We start from the raw sequence: 18582 nt of genomic DNA on the forward strand, positions 1-18582 counted from the left end.
GGAGATGTACGGTTTGTGTGACTATAAATGATGTATGTTATTGAGAAACACGGTGTTTATATATTTTAGATAGCTAACCCAACTATGATGAACACATGAAGGGTCAGTTATTACATATGTAGTAGATGGCTGTTTGGCAAATAGTCACTTCCCCATCCTCCAGCCTCCATGATGGTATATACTTTCTGCCCCACCATGTTGGAAGTGACCTCCTGATTTGTTTCAGCCAATGGAACATGGATACAAATCAGTGTGCTAGATCTGAATGGAGGCCTTTAAGAGGCATCTGATGTTTCCACTGACCCTTCGGGGAATTTCTAAACTCTGTCAAGAGAAGGACATGCTCCAGATTGCCTATTGATTCCAAAAATAATGAGATATGGAACAGATCTAACCAAACCTGGGTCCAGAAACTAAGTAAACTCGGCTATATCCGCTGTGCTCGGCCAAGATCAACCACACCCTAGCCATCTAAAGACTCCCAAAGGAAATAGAAATGCTTACTGGGATGTGCAACAGGATTCATAGCTGCTTGTTGTGTTTGTTGTGCATGATGTGTGCTCTTGAAAATTTTTGCCCGATTAACTAATGCTCTCTGTTCCCTTCATAAAGAAATTGTATACACTGGGCATGCTTAACTCTTGTGGTGAGTAGACCACAGCTGAGTTTATGTTTAAAAAACAGTTAGGGCGCCTGGGTGGCTTAGTTGGTTAAGCTTCTGACTGTGGCTCAGATCATGATCTCACGGTTCGTCAGTTCGAGCCCTGTGTCAAGCTGTGTGCTGACAGCTCAGAGCCTAGCACCTGCTTCGGATTCTGTGTCTCCCTCTCTCTCTCTGCCCCTCCCCAGCTTGTTCCTTCTCTCTCTCTCTCTCTCAAAAGTGAATAAACATTAAAAAAATTTTTTTAAAGAGTTAATTGCAGGGCACCCGGGTGGCTCATGGTTCATGAGGTGGAGCTGCTTGTGGGGCTCTGTGCTGACAGTGCGGAGCCTGTTTGAGCTTCTCTCTCTTTCCCTCAATCTCTGCCTCTCCCCTGCTCACTCGTACACATGCTCTCTCAAAATAAACTTAAAAAAAAAAAAGATGTAAAAAGTTGTAAAACAAAACAAAAACAAAACCTCTACAAAGTTTGCATTAGATTGCTTCATAAATTTTTTAATTTGTTGTTCTCTTAAGAAAACAAACTAGAGGGGCACCTGGGTGGCTCAGTCGGTTAAGCATCTGATTTTGGCTCAGGTCATGATCTCATGGCTCGTGAGTTTGAGTTCCGCGTCGGGCTTTGTGTCTCCTTCTGCCCCTCCCCTACTCATGTTCTGTCTTTCTCTGTCTCTCAAAAATGAGTAAATGTTAAAAAAAATTTTTTTTAATCTAAAAAAAGAAAACTAATTAGCATTATGTATTTCAGAATTCCTATTCTAAGAAAGGGCATTAAGTTTCCTGTACTAAAATGGATTATGAATATATACTGATGTTTTAAGTTAAAATAAATGTTTAGGTTAGTATGTACTGTTTTTTTATGCTTCATCCTCTGAGCCAACTTCTTCTATGAACTGACTACAGTCCTGACTGTGTCAGATTTAAGAGGGCTTCTTCAGTATTTCAGCCTGCCTGCCAGGAATCCTATTGTGGGCAGTATAATAATCAGGGCTCCAGTGTTAGTGTTGCTTTGTTTTGTTGCAAATCCTGTTCGTAAGCCAGCTTGTAGTCCTGGCATTGAGTCTGAATGCTACAATTTCATATTGAGTTTGAGCACAGTGGTAAGTTTTTGATATAATATTGGCTTCTCCAATAATTCAATCATCATTTTAAATTCCTGTTAAACAAGATGTAAAATCTGATTTGTCAGATTTTTAAAATACAAGGACATCAAATAAGGAATAAAACCTGAACTCTTCCTTCTGGCTTAGAAGTCCTACATCATAGCGGTTCCCAACTTCTTCCCCAACCCCATTTCTTACCACTGTCTGCCCCTGGCCCCTGGTGCTCTTTCCACACTGTGATCCCACACTGACCTTCCTGTTTAGCTAATATATCAAACTCTACCAATTTGGGCCTTTTTTCAGAGCTTTTCTCTGCCTGAAATACTCTTTCCTAATTTTCCCAAGGATGCCATTCATATCTCAAATGACACCACTGAAGCCCTCATTGACTACCCAAAATAAAACCTCCAATGAATCCCTTTTGACGGTATCACTTCATTTTAAGTCTGTGCATAATACTGATCATAGCTGATAAGTGATATCATTAGCTAATATTTCTTTCTGACTTCTCCCCAAATAGTATAAGATTCACAACGGATATGTCTTTTGTGTTCACACCTCGCTCGCAGGGCTTAAAAATATAGCATAGCACACAGTAGCAGATCAATGAATATTTTTGATTGATTATTATATTGAATACAAACATGGATGCTAAAAACAAACAAAAAACCTAGAGTAAGACTTTTCAACCACTGTGGACAAGTTAGGACTTACAAGACAGAGAGAAATAATTTAATATATTATGTTTTATGTCTTTTTTTTAAATTTTTTTATGTTTATTATTTATTTTTGAGAGAGAGAGAGAGAGAGAGAGAGTGTGTGAGCAGGCGAGGAGCAGAGTGAGAGGGAGACACAGAATTGGAAGCAGGCTCCAGGCTCCGAGCTGTCAGCACAGAGCCCGACACAGGGCTCAAACCCACAAGCTGTGAGACCATGAGCTGAGCCGAAGTCGGACGCCCAACTGACTGAGCCGCCCAGGCGCCCCTATGTCTGTTTCTATAACAGACTTCTATAACTGTTTCTATAACATCTTCCAAAAAATTGTTTTGGATTGACTTACAAATCAACATCACCCCCAGGCCAGTATAGAAAGATTATTTTTCAACATCTAAAACAGGATTAAATGCAGAAAAGTTCTAATTATTGTTACAGAAGCTGGTTCAATTTCATATTTATTACCCAAACAACCTAAATAGGGATGCCTGGGTGGCTCAGTTGGTTAAGTGTCTGATTTCAGCTATAGTCATGATCTCATGGTTCAGGAGTTCAAGCCCCGCATTGGGCTCTCTCCTGTCAGCACTGAGCCCACTTTGGATTTCCTGTCCCCCTCTCCCTCAACCCCTCCCCTGCTTGCGCAATCTCTCAAAAATAAAAATAAACACTAATTTTTGGATGATGAATTTAGTTATAAAGTCTACTAAAAGTTAATCTCCTATTTTAAGATTTTTTAAAAAGAAATCTGTTTGGGGGTGCCTGGGAGGCTCAGTCAGTTAAGCATCTGACTTCGGTTCAGTCCATGGTTCGTGGGTTCAAGCCCCACATCGGGCTCTGTGTTTACAGCTCAGAGCCTGGAGCCTGCTTTGGAGTCTATGTCTCTCTCTCTGCTCTCCCCCTGTTCGTGCTCTGTCTCTGTCTCTCACAAATAAATAAACATTGAAAAAAAATTTTTTTAAGAGAAATCAGTTTGGAATAATACCAACTAACGTACATATGCCTCTTACTATGTGATAGCTATTCTCAAGTGCTTTACTTGCATGAACTGATTTAATCCTATAATTTAACAGATGAGAAAAATGAAGCTCAGAGAGGTCACATAATCTGCCAAAAGTCAGTGAGCTAGTTGGAGGTGAGGTGGGATTTGACCCAGTCAGTTTGGCTCCCGAGTCTGCACCCACAGGCTCTACTCTATTTTGTGTCACCTCACCCAACACTACTCAGGCATACTGTCTCTGAGGAATCTGGACTTGTGATTTAGGGGTAGCAACTTAACTCTCTGCATATGACAGAACTGTAAATCTGGATGCTGAATGGCAGCCATATTTCTTGGGAATGAAGAAGCAGAAAGCGGGTAGAGAGACAGATAAATAAAGGAGAGGCCAAGAGAGAAGTTAATTAGATGGCAAGAGACAGGGAGCGTGCTTGCCAGCAGGGGTCCGGTGCCAGCTCAGCTGCCTGGCCGCACCTCTGTGCTTGTGTTTAAAGGGACACACTCTGGTGTCTGCATGAGAAGTTCCCTTTCCTGTTGAAGATAGCTCAAGATTTTACTACTTGCAACTGTAAGAACCTTAACTCATATCAGAACTGATAACCAAATGAGGGAAAATTTGGCTCCTGCTACTGAGCTGAAATTGATGAAATACCGCCAAAACGTGCACAGGCTAAATAACAATGGAGAACAGAAAACGTTCAGATACTAACATTATTTTAAGAATATGGAGGAATTAATTGGCTTTATGTTTTGCTCCAGTCAAGATTTGAAATGTATATGCAGTGAAGATTTAGAAGCAATATTGATTTCATTGTTTTACCCATCTCTGGCACATGGAACTGCTCTGATTTTTTTTTCTAATTTGGCACACCACATTAAATTGGTGTGCCAACCCAGTAAGGAGAAAGTGATTTCAGAATGCCTACCCTCATCTCCCATTTATAGATCAGATAAACCGTAGCTCCCTGAAGGAGCTCCCTTCCTTTGCTGGCACAGTGCTGCTATTTTGGTATCTGCCAGTTAAGAACATATATCTAGTGGTAACAGAGCGCAGATATGTGCTAGCCTGGGTAAGTGGTTTGTGTTAATGGACAGTTCTACCACTGGACACCAAGCCTCTTACGGTGACATGTGACCTCGAATTTCTAGAAGTGGAACATGGTGAAGCCAGGCCGCCCTTTCTCCATTACATTCTTGATATCAAACTTGCCCATTCAAGTCAACACAACAACAAAAATTCCAGTTCTGTAAGGTGAGGAGCTTATAGTAGTTTTCAACTTAACTCCCTAATTTACTCTTCTCAAATAGATCAGCTGCTTCTTCCTAAGTAGTATTACTACATGTATCTATTGCAAGAACCTATCAACATGTGTGGATTAATTTCTTTATCACACTGCCATTGTCTAAGACTAGACACTTGTCAACTTTTTACCTGCACTGTTGTAATGCCCTTTAAAATTTTTTTCCACAGGCAGCATGGCCCCTGTCAGTCCATTACCACCAGATTATTGTGCAATACCGGATACATCTACTCAGCAGATGGTTTGGCTCACATAAATCTCTCCTGTTGATTCTACGTTGCCTTCCCACCACCCTAAGGCTCACACCTAAGATCTTTTGTACCGTCTTCAAGGCAGAAGGCTTCAAGATTCCTGTAGGACTGATATCCTGATAGTGATTCCCTAATTAAACAATTCACCAGGGTAAACCAAAGAATCCACCTTATCCTGTCCACCCACCTCCTCATTCCACATTGCTATGGCACCTTATCTATTCAGCCCACTCCTTCCTTCAAGCCTTCCCCAGTTTGAACAGCCCTTTCCTTGTTAGAAGGGAGACAATCAGCAAGGGCATTCACTGGGCTAAATATGTACAAATGCTCATTTAATGCTTACACTAATCCAATGAAGTGGTACTACTATGTCCCTCATTTTTCAGATGAAGAAACTGAAGTTTAGAGAATTTAGGTAATTTATGAATAAGTAGCAGATCTAAAACTTCAATTGGACACTGTGTAACTTAAAAAGCCCCCAAAGCAGTTAACCCTTGAGCCTTTGCACAAGCCGTTCCCCCTGCTCAGAAAGGTCCTACCCTCTTCCACCAGTTGGCAAGCACCTGGTCAGCTTTCAAAGCCTGACTTAAGTGCCCCCAGTCCCTTTTGAAGGCTTCTTCCACACTGCTCAATCAGTGGTGGTTATTCTCTACTTTGTTCTACCCTATAATAGCCAACTCATCACTCCCATAAATATTTATTTTGTTTCTCTCATTTACTTGACTGTGAGGTCTTTGGAGGAAGGGATACTCTATTTATACCAGCTCATTGCAATAACCCAAAAATGTTGGTTAACACTACATACTGCCCTAACATACGTCAGAAGGCAATATTCCTTTGGTGATCCCTGTATAGATTAAAAAGTTAAGATAATTCAGAATATAAATTAACACTTAACCTGAAAGTCAAGCTTGACAGAAACTATGCATTGGTTATTAGGCTTGTTCACTGTTTAAATCATATGTTTCGAATTCAAATACATATTCAAATCTTCCTTTGGAATGTATAATAAATATAACAGGTGTGCTCTTTTTCCCTTATTTACACCAGGCAGCTACAGAGATAACTGGAAATGGTGGAGGCAGTAAAGAGGAATGCTGGCCATTCCTCTCTGGCACAGAAGGCCCTGACTGAGGACAACTTCAGAGACTGCCTCCCTCATATGTTTATTATTCCTGGTGTGAGCACCACTCTGGAATTTAAAGATATATGTGTTGGAGGGAGAATGGGGGGAAGGTACAACTTTGCCTCAAAATGCAAGCCAGTTAATTTCAGCCAATGAACAACTAAAGAAAAAATAATCTTTTAGATTTAAAGGAAGGCTGGAATACTATGTTCAATGAGGCACCTTTCTAAATGTTTCTGGAGCCATTTTGATTATCCTGGATTTTCACCTTACACACCAATTTATTTTTGCTGTAATTTAAAAGTTCTTAGGTTTTTCTAGTGGAGACTCTAAGCTTTTGTTTAGTTTATCTTCGTAAATACAACACTGGCCTAGGTAATTTTTTTTTAAAGTAACGACTACACCCAACATGGGGCTCGAACTCATGACGCCAACCAAGGTCAAGAGTCAGCTGCTCTATCAAGTGAGCCAGTCAGGGGGCCAGGTCATTTCTTATTGTGGGGGGTGGGGTGGGGAGGCAGAGAGAGGGGAGAGAAGAGGAGAGGGAATGAGAGGGAGAAAGGGAGGAGGAGAGAGATAGAATATAAATGAAAGAAAGGAATCTGGGGGACAAGAGGAGTTATGCTTGGCTTCCTTATCCTTTTTTCTTACCTGTGATTGTCTAAAGGGAGCTGTATAAAGGGATTTGTGATTTGCTTGCATTACTGTTTATGTAAAAAAATTTTTTTTAACATTTATTTATTTTCGAGAGACAGAGTGGGAGCAGGGGAGGGGAAGAGAGGGCGACACAGAATCAGAATGGAAGCAGGCTCCAGGCTCTGAGCTGTCAGCACAGAGCCCAATGTGGGGCTCAAACCCACGAACCATGAGATCATGACCTGAGCCGAAGTCGGATGCTTAGCTGACTGAGCCACCCAGGCACCCCTGCATTATTGTTCATTTTTAAAGGATAAATAGGCTATAACCATGTTTTTCTAAGTGTGGCTTGAAACATTTCTGAAATCAATTTAGTGGTACATAACTAGCCGCAAACAAAATAGGAAAAAAACTGAATACATCACATGTAGTAACAGTTAAGTATTGTTTAGTCAAGTTTTCTTTTAGTCTTGTATGCATAATGGCTTGTATTTTTTACCACAAGTCTCCACCAAAAATGCCAGAAAGCCACAGGGCTACTTATAAACAAGAAATGATTCAGTGTCCACACCAAAACCACCATGCTTAATGGTTTTTTTCTTTCTTTATTTCTTTTCTTTTTTTTTTTAACCATTTGAGGAATCAAACTACCTTCCATTATGAAACAAAGTCCAATTACAGAAAAACATTTAATTAATCTTGTACTAAGAAAGCTTCTAAATATCTTTTGTAATAGTCAACCTACACCCAAAAGATTTTATATGGTAGCAAGAATGTAATTTGCTTCATAGTGCAGTAATAAATCAGATTGAGAAGTAATTTATTTTATACTGTAGAAAATCTGAGTATTTATCCCTTTCATACAATTTAAACGGTTCATCTTGGACAAAGCAAAGAATGGAATACAGAATCAAAAGTAAGTGATAAATATTTCACCTTAGCACAATTTTAATATGACTTTTCCACATGAACCAAAACCAAATATCACTTTCAAAAGATGGTACCAGTCAACTCTTTTAAATTTTCAATTCTGATAAAGAAAACTAAATATCTCCAGAAAGTTGTATAATTAAGTTCAACACCCCAACATCAATATTATTTAAAAGTTGAATACAGAGCAGTATTTTGTGCCTTTATCATACCTCTGAGGCTTTCCACATTAGTAACCAAATTTCATACCAAATATGCTCCAGGATTAGGAGTAGAAATGTGCGTTGGGGGAGCTGAAGTTGCATCAAGGCATAACCTATATCAATATATTGAATATTCATCTGATCTACAAATGGAAGAGTGTTTCCCAGTGAGCACATAAATATTAATTAGCTCATTTTCTCTCTGTGTCTCCTGCACATGTGCATATGACCACATGCACAACACACACAGCATGATGTCCTACACTCACTGAGTGTAAGATGTTCCCTAGGACTCAGTCACTGCCTCTCTCCTCAGCCTCCTTTGTCCTCTAGATTGTGCCACTTTACATCTGTTTTTGATTCTTCTTTTTTTTTTTAAGGCTGCACAGACACCTTAAGAGGATCTTAACAGGATGATCAAAAAGAAATGAAATGAATTCTGAATTCTTTGGATAAGTCTTCATGGTGAAATATTGTGAAATTAATGGCTAAAATGAAGTTAAGAGCTTATCCATAACCACTGAGACTCTCTGCTGACTTGATAAAATATTGTGGTTAACCAAGGGTTGGCAATAATATCAACATATATAATTATAAAATAGAAGTTAAGGGACGCCTGGGTGGCTCAGTCAGTTAAGTGTCCAACTTCGGCTCAGGTCGTAATCTCATGGTTCGTGGGTCTGAGCCCCGCATCAGGCTCTGTGCTGACAGCTCAGAGCCTGGAGCCTGCTTTGGATTCTGTGTCTCCTTCTCTCTCTGCCCCTCCCCCAGCTTACACTCCATCTCTCAAAAGTGAATAAATGTAAAAAAATTTTTTTTTAAACAGAAGACAAGAATGCAAAAGGCTAGATGTTTCTGTATCAATGAACACTTATATAAGTATATTATGTAGTATTTGTTTGGCTTTGCTATTTTTTTGGTCCAGTTGACTTTAAGTTTGTTTATTTATTTGAGTGAGTGAGAGAGAGAGAGAGAGAGAGAGAGAGCAAGCACACCCGAGTGAGGAAGGAGAGAGAGAGGGAGAGAGAGAATCCCAAGCAGGCTCCATGCTGACAGCACAGAGTCCAACGCAGGGTTCAATCCCACGGAGCTGTGAGATCATGACCTGAGCTGAAAGCAAGAGTTGGACCCGCTTTACCGGCTGAGCCACCCAGGCACCCCAGGCCAGCTGACTTTTAAACTGCATCTACCGGGATCCCTGGCTGGCTCAGGAGGAAGAGTGTTCAATTCTTCATCTCATTCATGAGTTTGAGCCCCATGTTGGGTGTAGAGATCACCTAAATAAATAAAATTTTAAAAAAGTAAAAATAAAAACATCCACTGCATCTATAAAACATCTACTGGGGCGCCTGGCTGGCTCAGTCAGTACAGCATGCAACTCTTGATCTCAAAGTTGTGAGTTCAAGACCCACGGGGGGCATGGGGCCGACTTTAAAAAAAATTCTACAAAAGTGGAGAGAGTATAATGAATCCCTATTACTCCTCTCTCAGTTTCAACAGTTACCAACACAGTTCTGTAAGTTCATATAACTTCATCCATATCACCAACCCCTCTACTGAATCATAAATATTTTTGAATCTTTGCAGATACTTCATCTATAATTATCTTAATATGTATCTCGAAGTTACCATTTTTAACATAATTGTACTATCATTATTTCATAAAAATGAATAATCCTCTTAATATCATTAAATATTTAATTGGTCAATTATAGATTTTTTTAATAGTTTGTTCAAATCAGCATCTGAACAATGGCAGTAGACTACATCTAATTAATGTAACCCTTAAGTCTTTTAAAATCTACCTATGAGAGTCCCCTTTATGTTTTCATTGCAATTTCATTGTTTGAAAAAATTGCCATCGTGTGTTTAAGGTTCCTATGCCTTAAAATAGAGAATCAGGGTTTCATACTAACAAGATAATGGTTACGATATAGTCTTTCGTCCTGTTGTCTGTGATGAGTACTATCAAATATGATGAATAAGAGGTTACTATGGCAAGAATTAGGCAAGTTAGTATAAAAGGTATGCTTCACTACTGTCTTAAACTCGAGAGCCATGATATGACATCTACATAGAAGAAACAACAAACATTTGCAAGAACTTCATTTTCCTATTATGCGAGGACGTGTGCACCAAGACGCTTGGAGAATTGTTTCAAAAATTTACCAATATTAAATCCAAACTAAAATTATACTAGAAGCTATTTTCATAATAGTTCTTCATAATAATGTAAACATTTTGAAAGTTATCTGGCTTTTAGATCACTTAACTTTGTGTTGATGTTATAGCCCACACGTAAAATTGTTCTACTTCAAAGACTGAATCATGTGTGTGTAAATGCAGGTGACCTTCACCTGCATCTGTCATCACAGACACGCATACAAGGCAAACGCATGAGGCGGGGCGATATTTGGTACTATAAAACTCTTCTCACCCTCACCATATATGAAAGCATTAACTTAGGTTAGGTGAGGTTAGGTTAGGTATGACTCCTAAGTCACTTTAAACGCACTACTAGCATATAGTGTTTGGTGATGTAAATACATCATTAAAAACCTGTAGACCTGTCTGTAGCCTGAACTCAAAGCCAACAGCAATACTTCTATTCTAATTCCCAGGACGTGATGCCTGAGTTGCTCCAGGAGTACATGTTAGAAAAGAGGAAAACAGCTCCAGAGCCGCGTGCAAGGGACCACCTACCATCGATCTGGGCTTGCTGATGGCCACGAGACTAGTGAGGAAGTCTTCGTCGTGCAGCTGGCTGAAAACATGGGCGTCATAGGCTACCATAATGGAGATCTCTTCCATCATCTTGCCAGCTGGCCTTTCCACAGCGGCAGCTGCTACCCCAGCTCCAGACCAGACTATCCAGGGAAAAATCCTACTGCAGCTCAGTGCCAATGCCCACACCCACCTGAGTCTGAAGGGGTGTAGTATCAAAAATCCACGAGGAAAAAAAGAAATATGAAAAAAAACCAGCTGCTATCACAGGCTTCTTTGGCAGCTCACCCCCTGTAGAAAACTAAGGTAGGTCCTCTTATCTGTGGAGGAAGTAAACGCTATAAACACCTTCTGTGTTCTTAACACAGCAGCTGGAAAGCTCAGTTTTGGGAAATCTTCTTTAAACTTCAAAAAGAGAAATGAAAAGTTTTCTAACTGGAAATATCCTATTGCAAAAACAATAAAACAAAAGGACCCCCAAACTGATTTATGCTACGTCCTTGGTAATTAGAAACTTAAAGTTTATCTTCTTACTTCAGTATCATTTATATCAAGAGTCTTCTTCTTGGAGGAGAAGTGGATTTTCTTATGGCTTATTTTTTCACATTCACAGAAAATAAATAGACGGCAACCTTTAGTTTTTCAGAATTTATAGAATTCTTGGTGCAGTTAAAAATTATCTCCTGAAGTATGAAAAAAAGAGTCTTTTCCCCCTCTGATTATTTCTGTTAAAAAAAAAAAAAAGAAGCACCTAAATATAAAAATGAAATGGACTGCAGTATCAGTTGAAAATCATTTCCCCTTCTCCCACTAAAAAACAAGCAAATATTTTAAATAGAATTCCTGATTTGGGGAACTTTGTTTTCTGTTGTTATTCACAAAGCAACACAAAGGTCTCATTTCTAAAAACGTATTGTTTTTCTCCCATAGATAAAAGTTCTCCTGTTTTATTTTTAAACTTAGAGGCTGTTGTTTTTTTTTAATTACCCTGTTAGCAGATAGTGGTGAACTGGTGGTGGCTTAGCCACCAGAAGTGTTTTCCAGTTGGAGACCGTAAATATGAACCTCAATATGCCCTGATGAAAAATCCGAAAGCTGCCCCAAATCATCATTACAAGGTTCCCTACATTACCAGGAAGTACAGCGTAGGCTGATTCCATGGAAAAAGTAGTAAGCAAATAAAAAGGGGGGGGGGGGAGAATAAAGCTCCTCCAAAAGTTGTTTTGCCAAAATGTCTAATTAAGCTATTATCTACTCTGCTATTTATAGATGATGACATTGCAATACCAGGAAAAATATTATTTGCTAAAAATCAGTTTGGCAATGTTTGTCTCTAATCAAACAGAGCTACTGGTTGGAATTTTTAGTCCTAATTTAGCATTGTTATGTTGTTGAATTGTTTGCTTTTCAGAAGACACACAAAACGTGGGATGAGATTCATGGTGTCTATTTTCCCTTATTTTCCTGAAGTATCTTCACCTAGATTAACATGATTACTTAAATAGCACCTTGTTCCATTTAAATATGATTAGGAGACTTTTGCAATTGCTATAGCATTCTAGATTAAATACACTCACACTCGCATGCGCACACACACACACACACACACACGCAGAAGGGGAAAACACCTTATTGCTAGGAAACAGGAGTCTAAGAAGCTTATTTTAATAGAAAACGCAAGACTTTCAATAAATCTCCAAGATTAAAACAGCTTCAAACTGTGCTTGACCCTTGTTGGAGCCGGTAAAGCATTTTTACTTCATTTTTTTCCTCCAATGCAGCTTTCTCTTTCAAGCTCTGTTTATGTTAAAAAGTTTCCCGGCACATTTACCTTAACGCTGACTAACCAGGTAAAAATTAAATGATAATCAAGAGACAAGGTTTTATAAGGCATCCGGGCAGTTCATACCTTTTAAATTCCTTTTTATCTTTTCAGAAGTGCTGTAAAAGTTACTGTGAACCTCTTCGTGCATTCACTAGCACCAGAAGGTTTCAGATTTATCTTGCAGCACCATTTTCTAGATGTGAAAGGAATTCCTCTTGCTTTCCTATTTTTCTGTGCTACAGTGACTCAGTGCTTCCACACTGATACCTGGATAAGGTGCACTGACAAAGACACCTGTTGTGGAAGGTAAAGAAACTACTTCCCATCATGCCTTACTCCCTGCTGGCAACCGCCCAGGGCCAAACGAGCATTATAACCGCTTTCGAGCAGTGCCTATGCACCCCGAGAGAGCAATTCAGTGTAACAATAGGTAATCTTCTAGGTTAAGAACACTCCTAACTGGAGGGAAAAAAAAAAAAGGACCAGAAAAACAATACCAAATAGGTGCTGTATATTAAACTCATAAAACATTTAAGGGATCAGGGCTGTAAAAGTACAAAAACAATTTCAGAAACATAATCAAAGGCTGTAAAGATAGTTTTAAAACTACATAAACAGAAGCTAACGACTTTAAATAATTCAGTCCTTTTAGAATTCCACACAGATTCTCAGGTAAAGAGGTGTTTTTTTAAAGCTTCTAATTTATTACCTTCAAAAGACTGTTCTAATTAGCCACAGTCACTAGAATTATTAACATTTCATTTCCAAATCTAAAAGGTCCTCTATTAAAGCCACAATGCATGCATTTTCTAAAGCAAGGGTTCCCTAGGTTAGATTAGCACCCTTCATTTTTTTTTCACCCTTAAAACTGTCCTCCATACCTGACTTTTGGAATCCAGGCAGGGAAAATACCAACGTTTCTTTCCTCTCACAATTGAATGTGTATGTGTGGTCCCAACACAAAGCATACTTTTTGAAAACTGATGATTTAAAAACCTGTCTTAGAACTGGCTTCTCTTCCTAAGACATTTTCTCTTGGGATACCCCAGCCTCAAAATTTCAGGGGCCATGTTACAGTCATGTTTACAGTCCTTTACTCCCTTGCAAGACGTCTTTCGTACTCTCTTGCCCCCCCCCCCCCCCGCCGCGCATCCCCCCAGAGCAACCCCGTGAATTGATCCCACGGATCTCCCAGGGTAGTCTGCGCGTGAGCTCCTGCAATCCTCTACTTCGCACCGCGCAGCTCCCCTGAGAAAAGGCGTGGGGCGGGGGGGGGGATTACCTGAGATCAAGGGGTGTAGCACCATTCGCTGCTACAATTTACCAGGACGGGGTTGCATACCCAGCCGGCGGCAGAAAACGCGGCGTTAGCGGTAACCAATAGCTAGTCGCCAGTTCAAGCAGGAACTAGCTAGCTGCCTGTCCCAGGGTAAGTCCTTCAACCTCCCTAGGTTTCCATTTCCTCATGGTCATGTAAATTGAGAGGGATGGACTAGATCAGAGGTTTGTGCGCTCAGAAACAGTCCAAAGCTAAGAATCCAATTTCCCTCCACTAAATAGGCTTATTCGGGGATTTGAAGGTGGAAATACCTTTTTCATCTCTATCAGAATAAAAAACAAAACGTAACGTTAAGCCCAGATGTTAAGGAAGTCCCCCTGGGGTTGCTATTATATGTCCCAACAAATGCAGTCTACTTTGTACCCTACTTTGGATTTTCTACATCAAGCCTTTTGCCTATGAAGAGTATTCGATGACAGCTGTTTTACTTTTCATTAGTTATTCCTTACAGTCTTTCAGTTTACAGACCAAACTGGCTACAAAGTAATTTTCAAAAGCCTCTCCAGATCTCATTAAAATAAGAAAACGTTAACAAATAAAATATCTTTAGTGATTTTTAAGTGCCATTTTAGATTTTAGATAGATTTTACTCTGGTAGCTGATTTTGTTCTACAGCCATTCTTCTAGGATTATTACTTTTCAGCAAACACATACCTGGGTCACACTGAATGACTAGGAGTTTAATAAACCACTCCTGGCCTTCAGAGAACATCTGTTCTCACGTGTCAAATTTAGGTACAGCCAAAACAAAAATCAAGTAAAGCCTGAATAAGATGCGAACTTTTTTTTTTTTAATTTCTGTGTTCTCCCCCAATGCGGCAAAGTATCTTTACAATGGCAGTCATGTTCAAGCTCAAGGCAAATACACTAAGAACCGATAGCACATCATTAAAAAATTATCTCATCTCACAAGAGTGGCTATAAAGACCCTTTTCCCATGAGTCGGGTTCTACTTTTAGAACATTCTCATCACAACGGCCCTAAAATCAGGGTAGGATGGAGAGGAGGAAAAAAGCCCATAGCAGAAATATGGTCTAGAGGGCAGAAGGATCTTCTGTGCCTCCCACGTGCACAGGTGGAGCTCTCTAGAGAGTCTCTTCCCTCCCCAGTGGTGCCTGTGTAATCACTCCTGAACATCTTCACAGATGTTCCTGAATCTTGACATAACCATTCCTGAAGTGTGCAGGACTCCATTTAAAATGGAGATCTTCACAAAATGTTCATGCCATTGACACAAACAACTATAAGAAAGACAAAACTCTACAAGCACCTTCTTAATCACGGAAAACCAAGTTTCCAAGTAGGTTTCATACTTCAGAGTGCACATTACAAAACCCAAGTCCTCTAAGTGGGGGAACAAGAGATAAAATGAGAATGAGAAGCCATAGGAGTGTGAGTAGTAGAAAGCTTTCCAGAATATTTTGTATTTCAGAGGAGTTCAGTAACACATATGGAGTTTTTACAAAGGGAAAAAGAACAAAACGTAAAAGATTAAAAAAGCAAAAGCTTAGCATTCTTTACAAATCATGCAAAGGTAAACAAAGAAAACCATTATTCTTGTGTCAAATTCCAGCCATTCAGCTCATTATCTTTTCTATCTTTCATAGCAATTGCTAGGCAAATTCAAAACCCCAGAAAACACAGATTCTTAAGAAAGAGAAAATCCCCAGAGTTAAAGAAAGAAAAAAAAAAAAAACAAACCAAAACAACAGTGGGGCATAAATACTTGCCTAACGGCTATCCTGGGTATCTTACTTCCTCATTCAGATCTCACTACAAAGAATATGGGGGTGAGGTAGAGTTCCCAACAATCAGCTTTTTACCTCACTTGTAACTCTAAAATCCACAGCCAACTGTTAAAAACAAGACAACAGGCCCCAAATGGAGCCACTTATGCGAAGCCTCATGTCACCCAACAGAGACTTCATTACCGTTTTGGCTCTCTCAGAAATGGAATCTCTAGTCACTCAGAAATCACCAGATCAGCACTAGTTGGGTAATCCGCCTGATAGACCCCTTTGAAATAATCAATCTGCTTTTTTGCCTAGTGGAACTTCTTTGTTCCTGCTCCCTTCTGCCTATTAAAGTCTTTTCTTTGGTACAAACTCCTCAGAGCTCCTTTCTATCTGCTAGATTGGATGCTGTTCGGATCATAAATCACTAGAAAAAGCCAATAAGATCTTTAACATTTACTCAGTTGAATTCTGTTTTTTAACACAACACATTCACTTAAGCCTTACCTAACCAAAAATAAGGGCTTCCAGTGTTGAGGATGGTTACAGACACATCTAAAAATTTGAGGAATGCTTCATCTTGCCTCATTTTGAGAATACACAACTCAATTGTAACTACAGAAATTTTACCTTATTTTTAAAGCAAATAACTTTTAAAATTAAAAAAAGTCATAAATTTTTTAAAAATTTTACTAACAACCAAATCAAGTCATTCCACAAGGCTAATGTTTTCGATTCTCTTTTCTTTTTTTTTTTTTTTAATGAAGACCAGAGTGTAGTTTTAGGGAACAGCAATAAAATGTGAACTAGTTTTCATTCAGATGTTTATTTGTCTCAGGTTCTTCCTGCAGGTTGGTTGAGTCCAGCCTGGATAAGTCCCTTTCCAAGGGGCCCTCGGGTCCCTGCAGTAGATCATATACACAGCTTGCAGTGGTGGACTTGGCTTAAATCCTACAATTAAAACTTGATTAATCTGCAATGAAGCAAAGGGGGGTGGGGGAGGGAGGAGAGAGAGAGGCAAACCAAGAAAAAGACTCTGAACTATAGAGAACAAACGGATGGCTCCCAGCGGGGAGGTGGGTGGGGGATGGGTGAAATACGTGATGGGGATCAAGGAGCGCACTTGTTGTGATGAGCTTCAGGTGACATATGGGAGGGTTGAAGCATCATGTTGTACACCAGAAACTAATATTACACTGTATGTTAAATGGAATTTAAAAACTAAAACAAAACAACCTTGACAAATTTGATGCTACATGAATTATATCACAATTTTTTTTCAAAAACCAACAGAAAAAAAAGTGGGGGCGCCTGAGTAGCTCAGTCAGCTGAGTGTCCGACTCTTGATTAAAGCTCAGGTCATGATCTCGTGGTCGTGAGATCGAGCCCCACGTCAGGCTCCGCACTGAGTGTGCAGCCTGCTTAAGATCCTCTCTCCCTCACTCTCTGCTCCACCTGCTCCATCTGCACACACCTCCCCCATCGTGTGTGTACGTGAGTGCAAGCACGTGCATGCATTCTCTAAAACAAATAAACAAAAAAATCCAAGAGCATTTACTAAATGCCTGTAATGTTCATGGGGGGACTTACTAAACTTTTCATATAGTATCATATAATCTAGTTATAAATAATGACTAATACCCTAAAAACTTTTAATGATAATAATAGCAACTCATATTTGGTAAGCATTCACCATGTCCTAGACAGAGAATCTCATTCAATCTTCACAGCAAGTCGATGAGCTAGGCACTGTAATTATCTCTGCTTCTCCACTAATGTGTGGAGAAGCTTAGTGATTTGACTCAATTCTCACAATCAGAAATGGAGCTGATAAGATTCAACAACAAGTGTGCCTGGCTCCAAAGTGCAGGCCCTTCATCACTAAAGGACAATAAGGGAAGGAGCAAACATAAATGGAGTATCAGCCATGTGCCAGACACTAGTGCTTTTCAGACACTCACATGTCCTCCTCCCCCACCCCAGAAGACAATGCGCCATTTGTCAAGTGATGCAATTGTAAGTGACTTTAGGATTGGAATAGTATAAAGTCTCTCTGCATTCAGGAAAGCCTGCATGGAAGACATGGATTGAATCTAGATAGGCGAAGTGAAATCATTTTTTACAGGGAAAATAAAATAAACTTGGCCACACTGGTGAACTGAAGACATCGGTTGGGTACGGTAGGAGATAAGGCTTCAAAGGCAGATTTGAATTGGCCTGCAGCGGGTTTCAAATATCGGGTCAACAAATTTGGAAAATATGGTGTGTAGGCCAAGGGCGGTCACTGAAGACTACAAAGTTTCTGCCTTTCTAGCCTCCATTTTTGTCATTAGAGGAAGGACCTATAATGGTTAACATGAGGACTTCAGAGTTCAGAATCACCTGGGGTAATTAATATAGGACTCTGCCACACACTAGCTCTGTGACCATAAGCAAATTCCATAAGCTGTCTCACCCCTGGTTTTCTCATCCACAAAATGAGAAAATAATAATAGTGCTATAATTATGAGGAATAATAAGATAATGCATGTAAAAGCCCTTAGTAAGCTGCCTGGCTCTAGAAAGCATTTGATTAATGTTCATTGCTGTTATTATCAATATTAAAAATGATGTCTGGAGGGGCAAGATTATTTGCTAAACACCAAAGAGAAGATGGAATTGTAACTCTTAGAATTGGGGCGGGGGGAGGGTATCCTCAGTATCCAAGAACACAAATGTCTCCATTTCCTATTTCCTTATCCAATTAATTAAAATCCAAGAGAAAGAGAGACGCTGTCACACAACTCCAATCCTCTACCAGTTTTCCCTAAGCAATTAAATCTTTCTACGTGTTGCTTTATTTGGGAGCAATTTGGTAATTTACATGTGTCCTTCTGTCAGAAATAATTGAGACAGGTTAGAGGACACAAAAGGTTGATAATGTGTGTGTGTGGAGTCTCCTGCAGTTTAGCTGCCTCTCCAGTTTCCTGACGACAATGCAGACAGAGTTTAATCAATTACCTCTTATTAAATTAAGCAATTGTGACAAGAATAGGGAACAAAGAG

The 18582-nt window shown here is 39.6% G+C and overlaps 1 protein-coding gene across 13 annotated transcripts in view; it reads right to left on the reverse strand.

Annotated features, from left to right (window-relative positions):
• RABGAP1L (RAB GTPase activating protein 1 like) overlaps positions 1-18582 on the reverse strand; it is a 755477-nt gene that overhangs the window by 88290 nt on the left and 648605 nt on the right. The window contains exons 1-2 of one of the 13 annotated variants that reach the window (XM_053208975.1): positions 13748-16776; positions 10620-11365 (exon numbers count right to left, since the gene is read on the reverse strand). The exons of 7 other annotated variants lie outside the window; for them this stretch is intronic. In XM_053208975.1, coding sequence (XP_053064950.1) covers positions 10620-10730 — 111 coding nt within the window. In that variant the 5' untranslated portion in view covers positions 10731-11365; positions 13748-16776. Of the gene's footprint in view, positions 1-10619; positions 11366-12549; positions 13630-13747; positions 16777-18582 lie in introns of those variants that run through there. 5 more of the 13 variants (XM_027074253.2, XM_027074255.2, XM_053208978.1 and 2 more) reach the window with 5 other exon arrangements.

Source organism: Acinonyx jubatus, chromosome E4 (assembly GCF_027475565.1).
Source record: "Acinonyx jubatus isolate Ajub_Pintada_27869175 chromosome E4, VMU_Ajub_asm_v1.0, whole genome shotgun sequence".
NCBI lineage: Eukaryota > Metazoa > Chordata > Mammalia > Carnivora > Felidae > Acinonyx > Acinonyx jubatus.